Here is a 19170-nt window from a genome sequence, read left to right on the forward strand (position 1 = left end):
CAAAGATAACCTTGAACTTCAAATCCTCCTGACTATTGAGTTTCAGGTATGTATCACAAAGCCTTGTTAAATGCAGTGGTAGGGATCAAACCCAGGACTTTCTGCATAGTAGGCAAACACTCTACCAAGTGAGCTATACTTCCAACCCTAATGTACCTAACTCTTCAACAGTGATCACTGATTTTTTCCCAAGAAGATACTGGCAAGGCACGTACCATAAATACCAGGGCCAGCTGCTACCAGAGAGGGTGGAGGTATCCAGAGACGCCAGAACCTTTTTCTTCCATCCAGCTGTAGTCTCAACCATTTTCTTTAGGTTTTGAAATGGGGTCCCTGGGTGGCCCAGGTAGTCCAGGACTCAGTCCTGACACACCATCCCAGTAGCTAGTTTACCATTCTACTGAGAGGAGAAGAGTCAACTTACAGAGTTTCTTCCTTTTGGTCCCTCAAGGAGTTTGTAGTTTCTACTGGCTGCCCATCCACCGCCCTGTGGAGAGAAGTGGAAGGAGTGGACAGGGAGACTTCTCCCTGGGCTTGGCAGGAAGCACAACAATGAAGCCTTACTGACTGGATCCTCCCTTGGGCTACAAGCCTCTGCATGTAACAAGGTGTGTGCCCTTCACATGGAACTGTTTTGGAGAATGCCAGTGTACCTTTTGGACCCAAGAAGTCTCAAGGATGAGAGACTGACACAGCCATGAACTGAAAGCTAAGCTAACTATTTCTAAGCATTGTAACTAGGTCATCAGGCTCCTACAGAAGCCAGCTGTGGCTAGAGGAGGAGGAGGGAAGTTTTGAAGCCTACCAAGATCCCTACTTCCCCTCAGGCCCCACCCTCTTCGAAATCTGCACCTGCTCTCAAACTGACCCCTCCCCCTAGTTGGCCCAGCTGTCCTGGCTCCCAGGGCCCCTCTCCGCCTTCCTCGGGTGGGAATGGGAAGGACCTCTTTAGTAGAAGACTCCTTATTGTCACCTGAGACTTTCAAAGGAGCTAAAGAAGTAGCTGCCTCTCTGAAGGGCAGTTTTGCTCTACCAGGGCAGCAAGAAAGCTGGGTCTCTTTGGGGCTGCCAGGGTACTTTGCTGGCACAGTCACAGCAGGTGGCAGGAGACAGGTGATGTTTACCCTACAAAGGCTAGAGTTGCCAAAAGGCTTCAATCAATCCTTTGAATCTGCACCTGGCTTTGAGCCCCAAATAACAACCAGGGCGGCCTACCTGACCTGCACATCCCAGGTGCCTTGGCTTTTCCCTCTCGCAGTTCTGCCTGCTGAGTCCCAGCTGGCAAGGGATTCTTTCTCCCAGGGGTTACTGGAGGCCTGACTGCACCCACGGGTGCTCTGGGTCTCTTGCCTCTGAGTCCATCACTACCATCAGTTACCCCCATCCCTATGTCTCCAGGCCTGCACCACAGTCAGTCTCTGCTTCCTTCTGTCTGACCAGTTTTCCCGCCAGCCTAGATCCTCTTCAGAAGACGTGACAGCTCAGCATCTCCCTTCAAATCTGGCTGGCTGGTTCTCGCTCACTGAGCCTGGCCCAGTCACGTTCCTTTCATCCATTTAAAGCTCTCACCGAGCTGGGTGTGGTAGTACAAGTCTATAACCCCAGCTCATGGAAGTGTCACAGGAGGACTGAGTTCAGGACCAGCTGGGCTCTACAGAGATGAGACCCTGTCAGAACAGGCAGAAGTGGCTGACTATAGACTGAGGGAAGAACACATGCGCAGCTTGCTTAATTTAAGGTCCTGGGCCCAATCCCCAGCTTCCAGGGTAGGAAGAAGCAAAGGAACCTTCATGCTCCACGTCTTCTTCACAGGCGATAGCATCTACTATATGAGTCTACTGTATGTCAGGCAGAAGGCTATTTGGTCTATGCTACAAGTCAGTCTCTCAAAAATACTGGCCAACCGGGCGATGGTGGCGCACGCCTTTAATCCCAGCACTCGGGAGGCAGAGGCAGGCGGATCTCTGTGAGTTCGAGACCAGCCTGGTCTACAAGAGCTAGTTCCAGGACAGGCTCTAAAGCCACAGAGAAACCCTGTCTCGAAAAACCAAAAAAAAAAAAAAAAAAAAAAAAAATACTGGCCAAATGTCACCTAGTTCCAAATATTCTGCTAGATGCTGGTAATGAAGGGAAACTGCACACAAAGGCCGCATACTGTGGGAGTTTAAGTTTCTCTGAACTTGACAGTAAACATGTAAACATGGATAGCCTCTGGGGAGGCTTGAAACATTGAAATCTGAATGATAAAAACAGAGTTTTTTTTCTCATTTTTTTATTAAAAATTTCCATCTCCTCCCCTAAAAACAGAGTTTTAATCAGACCTGAGGCAGGCAGAGTGACTCCCAACAGAGGAAAAACACGGGAGCCATGGAAGAAGAGACCCATTACCATTATCTTCATTTTACAGATGAGGGAATGGAGACCTCAGCACACAGAGCTACAGTGCTGAGAAAGCTATGGTTACTAAGCCCCCAGTGACTTTCCCCACCTTACTCCTTTGCGCGAGGAGGGGGAGGGGAAGAGTCTGTACTGGCAATTCAGCTGGCCTGAGGCCAGGTGGAAGGTGACAATGCGGACTGAGGGTGGAGGCCTCTGGGCCAAGTAATCTAATGGGTAGTGATGGTAAAAGTGGGACCATCTGGCAGAGGCCCAGGCCACCTGTAGGATGTAATCAGTGGTCTGGCCTCTTCCACTTTGAGTCTACACTACTGATTTGGCACAAGCCATTCACTAAGTGTTTGGGGCCTACTCCTGATTCAGATGTATTTGCTTCCTTAGGGACTGACGATATAGTACTACATCTAGTAGTAACAACCCTCATGTTCACTGAACAGACCCTAGCCAATCCCCTGCCGAAGCCTGGGCACTGTGCCAGGTACTCAGGATAAAATAAACCAGTCCAGGTCTGCAGAAAAAGCAACAACACAGTGGCACAAGGATAGACTTTGGCACAAGGCATATTGTCAGACTGTGCTCTGCCTCTTAGAGGATGTGTTACTATGGAGGTCTCTGAGTCCTGGATGTACCCGCCTCACATTGGAGCAGTTGTGGAGACCAACTAAGATGATATGTCAAGGGCATAAACACAGCACCTGGCATACAGCAAGCAAGCACTCCACACACAGCACCTGCTATTATCCCTAACAACACTCATGCACATTTGCTCTCATTTACGTCTTGCTTACTCTGGTAAGGTTGGCATTATCCTCTCAGGTTTATGGATTTGAGAACTGGGTCGCTTCACATTGAAGACAAAGTCAAGCTATGTCTACAGGTTTATTAAAAGATAAATAGTGTTTTAGTGTGGCTCTGAAATAGCCTTCAAAAGCTTATATGTTAACTGAGCACAGTGGCATAGGAATGTAATCCCAGTACTTTCTAGACAGGAGGAGGACTGCAGTTAAGTTCCAAGTTAGCTTGGACTACATAGTGAAACTCTGTGTCAAACCAAAAAGAACCCCCCACCCCGCCCCAATCTCATGTGTTAAAAGACTTGGTCCTTAACACAATAGTGTTCAGAGGCAGGATCTTCTGGAAGGTGAGTGGATCATGAGGATGGGGCGATCATGGGCTCATTGACTGACCCGGATCAAACCATTTTATTCAGAGACTTGAAGGGGAGATGGGCTAAAGAGGTTTGCTCAACCTGACAATGGCAGGGCAGCTCTCCCAGACTCTTCTCATCACTAAAGAGCGGATTCAAAATTTTTGTTTGTCTTGTTTTATTTTGAAGACAGGGTTTCTCTCTGTAGCCTTGGCTGTCCTGGATAGCTTTGTAGACCATGCTGGCTCAAACTCACAGAGATCCTCCTGCCTCTGCCTCCTGAGATTAAAGGCATGGACCATCACTGCCTGGCCTGGCTAAGATTCATAATTGAAAGGACTATTAGGCAATGAGAGAAATGCTGGAGGAAAGTAAATCAGGGGGCGTACAGTGATGGCTGCATTCTTTTCCTAGTGTCCTCTCTCTTGCTTCCTTGCTGCCATGAGGTAAGTAACCTCTGCTTCACCATTTGTGGCCATAAAGTTTGCCTCACTACTCATAAATCATGAGATAATGGAGTCAAGGGTCATGAATCGAAATCTCTGAAACAGTAAGCTAAAATAATCTTTCCATCCTTTAAACTGTGTCTAGACTAGAGTATTCTGTCCCAGCAACAGAAAGCTAACACACTAACTACAATAAGCCCTGCCTGGCTTGTCTAGGAGCTGAGGGGACAAATAGATGATCACATACACTGATTCAAATGTCAAGGACGCTAGCCAGTTCCAAGGTGTGAAGCATTGAGACAGACCACCAACAGGAGTCATGTAGTCTTACCACCATAGCCATGGTGTTCCCATCTAAGGCATTCATTAACATTATTGATTAAACTAAATGAATGAAGCTTTAGAAGAGGCAAGTAGCACTAGTGACACTAGGGTAAAGGTCAGACACAAGAGCAGGGCATGGTGGGGCATGCCTATAATCCCAGGAAGAGCAGGAAGGAGGATCAGGAGTTCAAGGTCCTCGGCAACATATAATGAATTTGAGGCCAGCCTGGAAGAAAGACACGAGACTCTCTCAAAAAGCCACCTCCTTTCCAAGCAAAATAAACTCCAGGTCAAATGGGAATCTAAGTCTGATAGGCATTTCATTCTTTAATTTCCTCCCTAGAAATGAGACTGAAAACACCTATCTTACCTGGAAATGTGAACAAAAAGGTTTGGGACATTAGAAAACACTATCATGTACATAAAAGGAACTGTCTCTAAGCTGCAGACAGCCACAGCGCTGCAGTTTCGGAAGCTGAACACACTGAGTTGGAATCCTAGCTCTTCCTGGCACTGGCCTGTGAGGCCTTAGCAATATCATTTTTCTTTCAGCCTTGGTTTTCTTGACCATAAAATGAAGATGCTACTTACTTTATACACTGTTTTAAAGATAAAAAACAGCTTAAGCTTTAGTAAGGCTGACCTGGTGTCAGTCTGATTCTGCCCTGTGCACCCCTTCAAAGTGCAGTAGAAGCATCCCTCCCAGGCCTTGCCCAGCAGTAACTGCTCCTTCAAACAAGCTGCTTCACTCCTGTGCCTCAGTTGTGAAAAGGGGCTAATAATAGTGCCTACTTCATCGAGTGTTGCCGTAAGAATGGAATCAATTAGTACTTGTAGCACACACTGAACAATGCCTGGCATAGAGTAAGCATTCAATAAATGTTAGGTGCTATTAATAGCAATGTTAACAATAATATTAATCACCAAGCGGAATAAGAGGGAGGGGCTTAGTGCTGAGACATGGGCATCCCATGGAATAATTCCACAGAAGTGCCGGGATATCTGTCTGTAGGCAAGCTGTCAGCCTGTGGGAGAGTCTTCTGTGAAAAGGGCATGAGGCTGGGATCCTAAGTCCCAGTCCCACTGACCAGGGGCCAGCCTCTGGGGAGGCGCGTCAGGTTCCTCAGAAGGGACACTGTGTTCCCAGTGGTTGTGTTCCAGGCGCTGCCTGACTCTGACTAGGGGAACAAAGGCACATGTGTGTGGCCAGGGTGGAGGGAGGGGAATGTTTCCCTTTCAAGAGTTGGAACAAAGGATCTGAGGCATAGTTGAGTGCATTCCAATCTCCTCCCAGGCCAGTTCCCATTCCTCAGATGACTGTCCAACAAGGTTCGCAACCTTCCAGCTTCCTACTGAAAGGTGACTTGGGAAGGGGTGGCAAGTCCTGTCACTCAACACTGACATCTATCTCCAAGAGACAGGATTTTAAGTGCAGAGCCGTTGATACCTGTCTTAGAAATCTGTCCTATTCTGAGTGGGTAGGACCCCCTGGGAGAAGTCAGTTCATGAATGACACAGGGTATTCTAAGTGACAGCTTTAATGCCCCTCTAAGGAATGTTAGAAGTGATGAAGTTAAGGAGACAAGCCAGGAGCTCCTTCGGACTGACCCATAGCCTAGCATCAGTGACAGAATACCAGAAAGACACACCCCCAGTCCTAAGGGAAGAGGGCAGGCTGGAGGGAGAGACCTGGAGAAGGGGGAAGGGAATGAGAGAAAGTGACTGAAAAAGGAAAGGGAGGGGCATACAAAAAGTAGGGGGGCACACCTCTTGGGACATTACTTTCCAGTTTCCACACTCTGCAGCAGGAATCCGGCTGCTGGGCCGGGACAGGAAGCAGTCTATGGAAGTCATTGCAATGGCATTTCCTGAAGAGCAGGAGAAAAAGCTCCAGTTCCGAGGGGAACTCTGCTTTCTATCCAGAGAACTCCGTAGCTTAGAGCCAGAGTAGGCCTGGCCTGAGACTCACTGGGGATAAAACTAAGCAGCACAAGGTCCCAAAGGTGGCTTCTCTCTATGAAAACAGAGACTGAAGGAGCCCAAGCATCATGGCAGTGCTGTCTGGATGACCGTGACCATTCTGAGCACTTTAGGTCAACAACTGCCTTTCTGCACCTTCCAACAAGTCCAGGGCACATAGCAGGTGACTAGTGAAGCCACTACATCTCTGGGCCTGCCTGCTCCTGTGACAAGTAGATGGCACTATCCCGATCACCAATCTGCATGTCTAAAGGTATCACAAAGACAAGGTAGATACGCCAAGTGCTTTGTAAGTTGGAATGTGTGCATGGAGTCCTAGCTATCTTGTAGGGAAGCGACAAATTACTCTGTGATGATAGTTTGTGCTGGACAGGAAAGAGTCAGCCTAAAGTAACATTTTGGAATAGCATTCTTAGTAAAATCTATGCTAGGGTTGCAGGCCTGTGAGAATCAGAATGTCAATTTCAAAATCCCATCCTGAGGGAGAAACTAAAATCTGGGGCTAAAATGATCTGGTGACATATTGAATATATAGAGTTAAGAGAGTATGTCTGGATCCGTACCCTAAGACCATGGAGACGTTGGATCACCAGGGTACATTCACTAGAGCTCACACTGTGACAGAAGGCTGCCATGAGAATGCGCTAATGAGTGACTATATGGGAGGATGGGTACTTTGAGAATGAGCCAAGAGTTCCATGGTACACATAATAAAACATGTTACAGCAACATGGGGTCAGGACCTCCATATCTCCGGCATACCCCAATGTTTTATCATTGTGCTCAAGATTCAGGAAGGTCAAAAGAGATTGGGTGAGTTAGGATTTTAACTCAGACAAGCTGCAGTTTTCAGACAGAATAATAAAGGAGGACCATCCGTAAAGTGTATTTGAAGAGAAGTATTTCTGCAAAGAGAGTTTGGTCATTTATTTAAGCATGGGTTTAATTACTCTATAGTCCAGGCTGGCCTTGAATTCAAGATGTAGTCTGGACTAGCCTCAGATCCAAAGCAATCTTTTTGCTCAACCTCCCAAACACTCAGATTATAGTCACGCACCACAATGTCCAGCCTAACAGTTTTTTTAGTCCTCATTTTATCTAGACTCTCCAAACAGTAAAAACAACATGGCTTCCAATGTGGCTAGCTGGACCAGCCAATACACCATGTGCAAAGCTGATCTCCTCTTGAGTCTCCTCTCATGATCTCTGCAGCCATTTAAAGCTAAGAAGTCTTTCCACCCGCCAGTGGCACCAGCTTCTTCTCAAAGTAAAGACCTGCTTCCACCCTTACAGAACTCTGATCATCACTTCCCTGCTCTAAACCTACTCTTGACGTCTCTCTCATTCCAGACCAAAGCCTCAAACTGCTCTATGTGCTCAGCAGCCAGCCCCCACCTCCCCTCAGCTTTCCTCTCCTTGGTAGATAGAGAGCAAAAACAAAATAAAACAAAACTCTCTCTGTTCCCTGCTGCTTAAGCCATACTGACCTCTGCCATTCCTGAAAATGCCAAGCATCTCTCCTCCTCAGTACACTCTTCTGCTTGAAAAGCTCGCTATATGAGCCAACCAGGTGGTGGTGGTGCACGCCCTTAATCCCAACACTCAGGAGACAAAGGCAGGCGGATTTCTGTGAGTTCAATGCCAGTCTGGTCTACAAGAGCTAGTTCCAGGACAGACTCCAAAGCTACAGAGAAACCCTGTCTCAAAAAACAAACAAACAAACAAAAACCTTGCTATATGGACCCACACAGTGAGCCATCTCCTATCCTTCAGATCTTCTCAAATACCACCTCCAGGTAATATCCTTTGTTGGAGCTCTAGAAACAGTATTCCAAGAACATGTCTGTGGGAGACTAGAATGTGTGTATTTGGCATACTTGAAGCTGCTTAGTCAAAGAAATCCACACTCAGAGACACACAGGAGTAACCTTGAAAAGCTGTTTTCTATAAAAGAAGCATCTATAAAGAAACTTACAAAAGTATTTGTAAGCCAGGCGGTGATGGCGCATGCTTTTAATCCCAGCACTCGGGAGGCAGAGGCAGGCAGATCTTTGTGAGTTCGAGGCCAGCCTGGTCTACAAGAGCTAGTTCCAGGACAGGCTCTAAAGCTACAGAGAAACCCTGTCTCGAAAAAAAAAAAAGTATTTGTATCAGTTGTTGGTCTGCTCTACAGATCCTATTACATGAGATACTTTATCTGAACAGCAAAATATTTACTCACAATAATTTGCAGCCAAGCCTCTTAAAACGTGGATGGTCACCATAATAATCCCAAAGCCCTATTTCTCTCTTCCATTTATTTATTTACTTATTGGTTTGAGACAGGGTCTCACCAGGTCACCCTAGTTGGCCTCAAACTCAAAGATCTGCCTGTCTCTGCCTCCTGGGTACTGAGATTAAAGGTGTGTGCAACCACACTCGGCCTCCTATTCCTTTCTGTAGTTCAGGACGCTAAACCTCAATCATGCATCTAACCATTACTTGACATTGGTTCTTGTGCACACATGGGTTATCAAAATGTTTGTTTTTTTCTCCTCTTAATTTGTCTTATGTCAAGATAATTCATATTCTAGCCAAAGAAACGACAGATGAGGGCTGAGCTTTTTTTCATTTCCCTACATCTTGGCTGTTCATTTTTTTGATCACTCTTTAATTTATTTACGTATTTATTTACTGGAGGAGAAGTACACCATAGACATATACAGAGATCAGAATACAACTTGCAGAAGATAGTTCTTCCCTCCCACCAAGTGGGAACCAAGGATCTAACTCAGGACATCAGGCTTGACAGCATGCACCTTTATAAGCTAAACCACCTTGCCAGGCCCTTTGGATCGACCTTTTTAAAGTGCCGTCCCATCCTGCTTTGCTAGGCATTCTCTATAAATTAATCTTATTTTCTTCAAAGTACCTACTATCAGCTGATGCATAACACACAAATACTGGAAACTAAACTTGGGTCTTCTGGAAGAACAGCAAGAGCTCTTAAAACACGGAGCCATCTCTCCAGTCCCCAGACCATATAATATAATGGAACTGCTGTGGAATACACTGTCCATCATTGACAAAAATGTCGTTATACAATTATGTGAATGTATGTGTGTATTCACTTTAACTTGCATACATATGCACATGCATATGGAGGTCAAAGGCTAGCCCTGGATATTGTTCCTCAGGAGCTATCTACCTCACTGGCCTGGAACTCATTCATCAGGCAAGGGTGGCAGGCCAGCAGGCTCCAGAAATCTCCTTGTCTCTGCCTTACAGCTTTGGGATTGAGTGCATACCACTGTGCTTGCCATTTTCTTTCTTTTTTTTAAAAAAAAAAAAAAAAAAAAAAAAAAAAAAACACATGGATTTTGGTGATCAAACTCTGATTCTTTTTGTTGTTGTTGTTTTTTCCAAGACAGAGTTTTTCTGTATAACAGCTCTGGCCAGGCTGGCCTTGAACTCACAAAGATCCCCCTGCCTCTGCCTCCCAAGCCCCGGGATTAAAGGTATGCGCCAAACTCAGATTCTTTTTTTTTTGTTTTGTTTTTTTTTGTTTTTTTCGAGACAGGGTTTCTCTGCAGCTTTAGAGCCTGTCCTGGAGCTAGCTCTTGTAGACCAGGCTGGTCTCGAACTCACAGAGATCCGCCTGCCTCTGCCTCCCGAGTGCTGGGATTAAAGGCGTGAGCCACCAACGCCCGGCCAAACTCAGATTCTTATGCTAGCAGAGCAAGCATTTTAAGACTGAGCCCCAGTCTTAAAATCTACAAATGTAGATTTGTCTGTCTAACAGAATGAGCTATTTGAGGCAAAAACTTAGTTTTGTTTTTTCTCAGTACCTAGCAGAGTGGGGGGGGGGCCTCAATAATTGGTAGAAGAGGTTCCCCCCATTATTACTCTGACTTGATTAGGTCCTTTCCTCAGATACTCAATATCTCTTTCAGAGGTGACTACTGCGCTCAAGATTAGTGCTCTTGGCTGAGACAACCAATGTAAGCAAGACATGGACTCTGAGAGTACAGCTGTTATAAATGCCTGCACCAATTCAAACTACAAGCTCCTTCTTTTCTTTTATGCAAAGGGCTGGGAATCATCTATAAATGGTGAGTATCAAACTGGTTGCAATTCATCTGGGCCTTTTCTTCCCTAGGTGAAACAAAGGCTCAGGGGACTGTCTATCACCAGATGCCCAATGGGAGTGGGGAAGACAGGCTGAGGACTGCAGGGACAATAGAGGTTCCAGAGCTTCCTTCAAGAAAAGAGGACCCTGCAGATTTAGGCTGGAGACTGGGAATGGGGACAGAGATCTTGATAGACTAAGGTTGTTGAAGATGGTCTTTCTGTTGAAGAGCATTTTGCTGGAGATTACCCTTAAAATTTCTAAGCACACTAAATCTAGACACAGCAACAAGTGCAAAGCAAGCCTGGTGATGGCAGGCTAACGGCTGGGGAAAAACTAAGAGGTTGGGCACAGGAGAAAAATACCCAAGTCCACTGGCCTTAGGAGAAAAGTCTGTTGGGAGAAGGGGTCAGCTAACAACACGGCTTCACACAGCCCAAACAAAATTGGTGGTTACCCACAAGAAAGTCAAGAAACTCCTCCAGGTTCCACTGGGGCCCCCTGAAAACTACCTGGGTAATTTTCAGGCAGAAAATGAAGAGTTCCATGTGGTTGCTGGGGATATTGCTTTAGGGAGTCTGGAAAATCCTGTGATGGTAAAAGAGTTTTAACAACCACCTAAAAAAGGACACCGAGCAGAAGTGGGTGTTCCAAGGGGGAGCCCCCGAGACACTTCTACTTCATTTGAAGACCTGAATGAGATTACTAAAAATTTCTGTGTTGGGATTTCTGATGGGACTTCCCCCAAGAAAACCACAGAACTGCCAAATTTGCAAATGGAGCTGAGGTGCTTCCACTAAGCAAATATCCATATCTCTGTTGCGCTGAAGAAGTCAGAATAGGTAAGAAGAGATCTGCAGCTTGGAATGGTCAAACTGGGTTTTCTCCTGGCTATGGCTCATTCACTGCTCCTAACAATGGTGTTTTCATTGAGCAAAAGGAAATCTCCAGAACTGGCTATACCAAAGTGATATGGCCCATCTGGGGCCTTACCCACACTCAAAGTGAAACCCCACCCCCAAATAGTTTCATCTACTGGGGGCTAGGTCCCAGTGAACCAGCTTAGTTTCTTAAGAAGTAACTCCAGGGGGCAAAGTTCAGAACTTGAGGGAGGAAGCTCACTCTGGAGAAGTGCGTCCACTCTTTGTCCACCCTACAATTAAGGTTAGGGAAGGGCTTTTATTCAGGCAGCTGGGTATCATTACTCCATTTTACAGGTGGGAAAGACAGAAGACACAGACAACAGGTTCAGCATTTTGCTAAGTGAGTCAGGCAGCAGGATGGCCAGAGGCTTAAGTTCCAATCCTAAGGGCATCACCTCACAATTAACAGAGACTCTGGGGCAGGCCATCTCCCTGCACACACAATCTGTGGTTCCCACATATTAGGGAACCGGCTACTGATGATAAAGGCACTGTTCTCAGATGCCTGAACAATGCCACAATTGCAGCATGGAAAGAGCACCTTCTACAGGCATGTTTTTCTCAGCCCTGGTTTTCTATGCTAGTCTGTCTGGATTATTACTTCCTGAACAAGGTATCGATGGAAAGGGTTTAAGACTCTGAAATGAGGCCAATTTCAATTTAAATTTTTCACTCAGACACTTAGTTGGCTGAGAGACATTTAACCTTGGAAATTACTGTGTGGAACATATGAATGACCATGTATTTCCAAGATGGGAGAGATAGTATCTAGCTCAAGCTAACGCCTAGCACACTGCTTGACCTACAGTAGCTGCTCAGGAAATTGGCTACATTAAATAAAGGATAAAACAATGCTGGAAACACGAGAGGTACTCCAGGTACTCAGGAAAGGCTGTTTTCTGCTAAATTCAGAGCATACCCTTGGTGAACTGCCTGAACTCTACAACCTCCAAGCTGCAGCCCCAGGAAAATCTGGGGGTACCATTGCAGCAGCATCTGTGCAGCTCAGAGTGATTACCCAAGAGGAAATGGGCAGGTATCTTCCACCAAGGCTCAAACGACGCTGAGTGGAATGTTCTTTACCCCCTGGTCTCAGGAGAAGAATGCATGCCCAGAAATGGCTCTGCCATAACCGGCTCTTCTACACACATTCTCTCTCTGCTCATCAAGCAGAAGTGGCAAGTTACCAGGTATGCTGCCCAACAGGCTCTGGAGACTCTTGTGAAGAGACGGCGGTGGGTGGGATTTTAATCAATGAGAGCTAATGAACCTGCCCCAAGCTGCTGCCTTAGATGGGTTTAGCATTTTTTCCAGGTGACTGGAACATTACATGCAATATGGGGCAGCTGGCAATTCTCAGGTCCCAGTAGCCTCTGCAGAGGTTGGCAGCCCTAGCAGGTACCTCTTCCATCTGCCTACTGTTTACAGCTGGCAAGAGCCTACCTGGTATTAGGACCACTAAAGACAGTCAGCAAGTGATAGAGTCAAAGGGCCCAGGTTTACTTGGAGGTGCTTCAGAGGGTGTGTCTGAAGGGCTGGAATCCTGTCCCTCCTGTAATCAGCTGAACAAATATTTGCCCCAAAAGAGAATCAAAGCAAGAGAGAATGAATAGAAGAGGTCACTGCACAAACCAACAGGAACTATTTAATCATTTATCTCCCCAGGGAGTTCATTTACAGACTGGCTTCGAGTCTGGCAATCCTTAGCTCAAGGGAGCCCACCTTTACCTCAGTCAACTCTACCCTGATCATCTGACCTCTACTGACAAGTGACCTCTTTGCCTTTACAAGAGCTACTGGAGGGAAAGAGTGGGGGTGAAGTTTCAAAGAAATGGGAAACTAGAGACAGGATGGGGTTTCAGGGCAAACCCAGAAGGTCTCTAGCTCAGTGGTAAAAGCGAAGTGCTTGCCCCGCCCAAGGCCCAGCCTATGGACAACTGAATTCTTGACATTCCTGAGTCCATGGTGCATGGCCCCTTCCACCTCACTTCCTTCAATGGATGGCTTATTTTCCACAGCTTGTCCATTTTTGACATATTCTGAGGGATCAGAATACTTCTCATAAGCCCCGAGCTCCCCTATTGGGGAATGGAGTTCACTATGAAGGTGAAAACTGCCTACCACAGTGGCTACTGGTAAGGAAGCTCGCTCCTCCACATCACCTGATTAGGTAACGAACAGAAGGATTCTCTGGAGAAGGCACTCACTGGCATGAGCCTCTCTGCTCACATTATCTCTAAGAGTCACAAAACTCTGTTAAGCAAGGAGAGCTTGCCACATTTTTTTCTGTGTTAGAAACTAAGGCTCCAGAAGGCCAACCAGCCAGTCCAAGGTCACATGGCTAGTTAAGTGACAGGGCCAGGACTCACACCCACATCCAGTCTGTCACCAAATCTTAATTTCCTATGGAGCCTCACAGACCCAGTTCTTGCTCTGCCAGCAAACAGCGTTCCAGTAAAGAGGCCCCACGGCCCTGACCAGAAAAGCAATAGGCAGAGCAGCTGGAGATCCCCAACCGACCCTGGGCAGTGAGGTGCAAAGTCCTGGGGCTCAATATATGACACAGCAAGAGCGCCCAAACAAGCCAAGCATGCAGAAAGTTGCATACTTTGGGTAAAATGAACTTAGGGGCACAGCACAAACACAGCTGGCACAGACCACCCTTCTCCAAAATCAAATAATCCTCAGTCACCCAAGTTAGTGGGGGCTCCTGCCTGGACAAATGGTCTAAGTACCGTGCACGCAGGTATACAGGGACCTGAGGGTACCAGCTCTTCCGGTTCTCCAGGTATTATGTTCCTCACTCCGAGCCAAGGTGACCCATTCCGCGAGAGCCAGCAGAAGGCAGGGAGAACTTGCCATTCTCACAGGTTTTCAGCTAAGTAAACACACAGGCTATGTTTTTCTTTGCTGAGAAACTGGAACAAACTATGAAACTCTGGGGCCACAAACATAGCCAGAAGGAAAGATGCAGATCTCTCAAAGTTAACCTCTTGTGTTGAAACAGAGCCAGGCAGCTTTCCTGAACAATCAACATCCTCAACAACCATGCCATGCAACAGAAAAGGGACCAACAAGGACATTTGGGGCTCTCCAAAGAAGAGACAGACAAGGGGCGTGGTTCTTACCCAGCCGCCGTTGTCCTGGATCCAAGGCTCTAGGTGGTCATTCAGATAGGTGGCCATCCAACTCGCGATCCGACTCACCAATACCTGCATCTCCTTGTCTACGCTTTCCACACACAGGGCTCCACCGAAGGAGAAAAAGGCCACGATGCGACCCCAGTTTACCCCATCCCGGAAGAGTTCATTCACTACCTGTTCAAAGCTTTGATACGCTGTCCCTGGGGTTATATGAAGCTGCGATGTTAGATCACTGAACGCCCGCCGGTACCGCAGTTCAAACTCATCGCCAGCCTCTCTCAGCGCTTGCTTCACTGCTGCCATGGGGATCACCTCCCGGGCATCCAAACTGCTGCTGTGGCCAGTGGCTCCATTTACCGCGGGGCTATCCGCCAGGTGCCAGGATGGGTTGCCATTGATGGCACTGGGGGTCTCCCTCTCTGATTCAGTTCCTTCTGTGGCCTCAGTCCTGTTCTCTTCGACATCACTAAACTGACTCCAGCTGTATCCTTTCTGGGAAAGCTTGTAGGAGAGAAAGTCAACCACCAGCTCCCGGTTGCTCTGAGACATTTTTATAATAGAGATGGGCTCAACCAGTCCATTGTCCAAAACACCTGCTCACTCACTGGGTCTGCTCTGTGTTTAGCGACTCTCTTCCAGGATCCAAAGCCAGGATAAGGTTCTGAAGAGAGAGAAAGAGCTTCAGGAGAAAAATTTAATATGCATGTCATTTACCTTACAATATCCCATTCCTCCTCCAGGTACCAGAACTGGTTTCTTTGTGGCTCTTATGAAGGTCTGAGTCCAGGTTCTAAGGGACTTCAATGAAGTCAAATTGAAAGGACCAGCGAGCTTTGAATTGTCTCATCAGCCTCTTTTTACTACAACCACCCACCCCTTTTTCTCCGAAATGCCTTCCTCAAAAAGTCACCCCCATTGGCAGCCTTCCCCCCCCCCACACACACCTACATTCAAATCTATCTCCGGCGACAGCAAGCAGGTGCAGCCCCCGGAAGATCTTTTGTATCATAGGTCGGGAGGAGGTGGTGGCTGGGTTGCCGGTAACTCTGCCTGCCTCGCGGCGGCTGGCAAAAAAAAAAAAAAAAAAAAAAAACAAAAAAAAAAAACAGCCCCGGCCGGAGGGATCATGCGACCTGGTAGGCAGCCCAGAAGGCGACACAGGAATTGTGAAGCTTAGGAACCTGCCCCCTTGCTTGCTTCCTCCATCGCCCAGACCGAGGGCGGCCTCTCTCTCCCTGTCTCTGCTCCGCAGCCTCCAGCCACCCAAGAGCCCAACCCCCTCGCTCTAGCACGCCCCTTGGCTCTCCGCCTCCTACTGGGAGCCAGGAGAACTCTCCCGGAGGTGTGGGTTTAGTGTAATCCCCCCCTTCTTTCTTTCTCTCTTTCTCTCTCTCTCTCTTTCTATTTAAGTGCCCTTTTAAGGTACTTAAGCACGGAAGGGGAAAACGGCGTCTGATCTGCGATCTGATTTCGGAAAGCCCACCCCCGGGCCTTTCCGAGCGACTGTATTCTGGAGACCCCCCACAAACACCGCTGGTTGTCTTTGAATTCCCCAAAGGCCCTGGACATGGCGTTGGGGGACTGCCAGGTCCTCCATTCCGCGCCCGGACACAATGGCCGCCGGCACCCCGCACAAAGACGGGGTGAGAGGGAGGCGCTGCTCCCCGCCACCGGCCAGGAACAAGAGTCGAGGCCCCCAAAGCGGAGACCTCGTTTTCCTGGGGCCGGGCCCAAGGCGGCCTCTTGGAGCCCCCTGCAGGGCGCGAGGGAGGGAGACGGCTACGCGTAGGAACCCCGGGTGGGTGGGCTGAGGCCTCGCTTACAGCTCGCGCTCCCCTAGGCCGGGTACACGCCGAGCCACCGCCCCGTTGCTAGGCAACTGCCCTCCCTCAGGGGCGCCCCCTAGACCTCTCTGGAAGGAGGGGTCTCGCCCCCGCGGCCCGCCCCAGCGTAGCCAATCTGCGGGTCGGATCGGCACGGAAGCGGGACGGCAAAGGCTCCCATTGGGTGCAGCGCCTGTCAAGCACAGGAGGCGGCGCTCTCACCTGCGAGCCCAAAGAGCCGTGGGGGGCCACATCCCCCCTTCATCGGCCTGGTGGCTTCCCGACGCGAGGGCACTTCGCGGCCGAGTTGTACGCCGCGGACTTGGGCCGGCCTACCTGGCTGACTGCTCGCACCGTGTCTCCCGGAGAAGCCGGCCTCAGTTTCCCCTGAAGAGACCGGGGGAACTTGCAAGCGCAGTCACTTCCGGTGCCGCGGCAGCGCGCGCGAGCCCGAGACGCAAGAAGAGTGCGCGCCAGGAGGGACTGGCGTCGAGACGTGGGGAAGAGCGCCCTCTGGCGAGATATTGGAGGAGTCGCAAATGTATCGAACGTTTATCGGTTCTTATTTATTTACTCTAGTTCCTTTATCCGTCCGTTTGTAGTCAGAAAAAGCATTTTTTTCTGGGTGTCCAACAATGGGCAGGTTTCTCAACTTTTGTATATTTTCTTCAACTGTAAAATAGATAACGATATTGGCCTCTCATTGAGTGTGTATCAGTTACCACGTGAAAAACCTGGAGAATAGAAAACAGTTTTTTTGGATTGTTGGAGAGAGTTATGAACAAGGCAAGACAGGGTCTTTGTTTTCATCATACCTTAGGGGCGGAGACAGTGTCCAACAAGGTAATCGCTAATACCTTGAAAACAAACAAGCAAACCAATCTTGGCATCCTGATAATGATGGTGAAGCCTCAGTTACTTAAGAGTGTCCAAAAATGTGAAGCTCGGCTCTGGCTGCCTAGTGCAGTAGAAAGGTATTTATTTCACAGCTTTTCAGTCTAAACTGGCTTCAAGCTATATAGCCCAGGATGACCCTAATTTCTAAGCCCCTGTCTCACTATTATTCTCAGTTTATGTGTTTCTGAGGATTAAACCCAGAACTCTGTGCATACCAGGCAGGCGTTCTACCAAATGGTCTATACCTCCCCCCCAGCTCAGGTTTTTCAAAAATGTGTTATTTTATTTGGGGCATGTGTGTAAGTAAGTGTGGGTGCATATGTGGAGGTCAGAAGACAACTTTTGGTAGTTTATTCTGTCCAAAAGTGGAACTCAGATCTTTCTTTTTATACTGGGTCTAGTTATATGGTTCTGTAACTCAGGCTGCCCCTGACCTTGAACTCACAGCAGGCTTCCAGCTTTTGTGTACTGAGAGCTTCTGGGATCTCAGCCTCCTGATTTGCAGATGACCATGGTGAACTACCCAGTCCCTAATATAATACAAGAGCTCTCTTTCCTGATTCTTGGGCTGTTGAAGGACATGGCTTCAGGAAGAGGAGGGCCACTCCCGCATCCCCTGACAAGCTGGAGACCGCAGCTTTTTTCGTCTTTCACTGAAGATGTGGCAGAACACACTGCTGGCAACAGAGGTCGTTCTGCCCTTTTGGGAACCCCTTGACTGAATGTGTGAGAGAGCTGAGCCCACGTGGGAACAGACACACCAGACTTGTTTCAAGCTCATTATCTTTGCTGAGTCTCTCACAAGTCAGCCAAAGGAAGCTGGGACTAAAAGAAATTAATAAATTACCCAGAGTAAGAAAAAGTAGCGTGGGGGGGGGGGGCAGAAAGAATCTGAAACAAAAATGAAGGGTGCTGGAGCAGAGAGGATGACACAGGCTGGTCTGGAACCAAAGTCAGGGCTCAACCACATGATAAACTACCTCAGGACCCATCACTGGATGAAAAGGCGTGTGTGGTCTCCACCTGTGTCGGCCCCACGCTCCCCAGCTGGCAGAGACCACAGTCCTAATAGCTTCGCTGCAATGGCCTGGAAGTTGAATGAGGAACTAGAGAGAGGGCTGGTGAGCTGGCTCATCCTGGACGCTTGCTTGCCACTAAGCCTGATAACCTGACTTCCTTCCACCTTGGAACCCACAGAGTGGGAAGGACTGTCCCCCTACCCTACAACTCCTGGTAGCGCGCACACATAACGTGATCTGACAGTAATGTTCAATCATGGAGCCAGATCTGCCTTCCCCTTCCCCTCCCGCCCGCTGCCCTCTCTTAAAGGCTGTTAGCAGGAATCTGTAAAGAAACGCGCTGCATCCTTTCTGCTTTGAGCCATGGCCAGGTCCCTTACCTCCTGGAGAAGCCTTTAAAAAGTAGGCGATCTCTGGCTCCTGCTCTCTCTGCTTCCCTGGCTGGCCTGCTCTTGATTTCTCTCATCCTCCCTTTCCCTCCCTCCTCCTCCAGCGAGCTCTTCACCATTCACCTTAAGCTGACTTTCTCAGTAGTTGTATGATGGTCTCTCAGCCCACAGACCCGTTGTGCTCCCTCTCCTGTGGCATGCTATCCTAAATGCCTTCCCATGGTCTGGTGCTTGTGTGCCCTCTATGACGCGCATTGTCTAAAGGGTAATTTGGTGTCAGCTCCTTTCCCAGACCAAACCACTAGTAATCTTCTCTTCTTAACAAAGAAATACGTGTATCTTTTTTATTATTTTTTGTTTGTTTGTTTGTCTTATCGAGACAGTGCTTTTCTGTGTAGCCCTGGCTGTCCTGGAACTCACTCTGTAGACCAGGCTGGCCTTGAACTCAAGAGAATTGCTTGCCTCTGCCTCCCGAGTGCTGGCATTAAAGGCCTGTGCCGCCACCGCCCAGCAAGTAAGTGAATTTATAAAAAAGATTTCCATTTACCTATTTTATTTGATCATTGGGTATTAT

At 48.1% G+C, this 19170-nt stretch overlaps 1 protein-coding gene across 6 annotated transcripts in view; it reads right to left on the reverse strand.

The window, feature by feature from the left end:
- Bcl2l1 (BCL2 like 1) overlaps positions 1 to 16736 on the reverse strand; it is a 53256-nt gene extending 36520 nt beyond the window's left edge. The window contains exons 1-2 of one of the 6 annotated variants that reach the window (XM_038331953.2): positions 16628 to 16736; positions 14454 to 15129 (exon numbers count right to left, since the gene is read on the reverse strand). In XM_038331953.2, coding sequence (XP_038187881.1) covers positions 14454 to 15017 — 564 coding nt within the window. In that variant the 5' untranslated portion in view covers positions 15018 to 15129; positions 16628 to 16736. Of the gene's footprint in view, positions 1 to 14453; positions 15148 to 15412; positions 16339 to 16513 lie in introns of those variants that run through there. The other 5 variants (XM_038331952.2, XM_038331956.2, XM_038331957.2 and 2 more) reach the window with 5 other exon arrangements.
- Between the last annotated feature and the right edge of the window lie 2434 nt (positions 16737 to 19170).

The sequence above is a fragment of the Arvicola amphibius genome, chromosome 5, assembly GCF_903992535.2.
Source record: "Arvicola amphibius chromosome 5, mArvAmp1.2, whole genome shotgun sequence".
NCBI lineage: Eukaryota > Metazoa > Chordata > Mammalia > Rodentia > Cricetidae > Arvicola > Arvicola amphibius.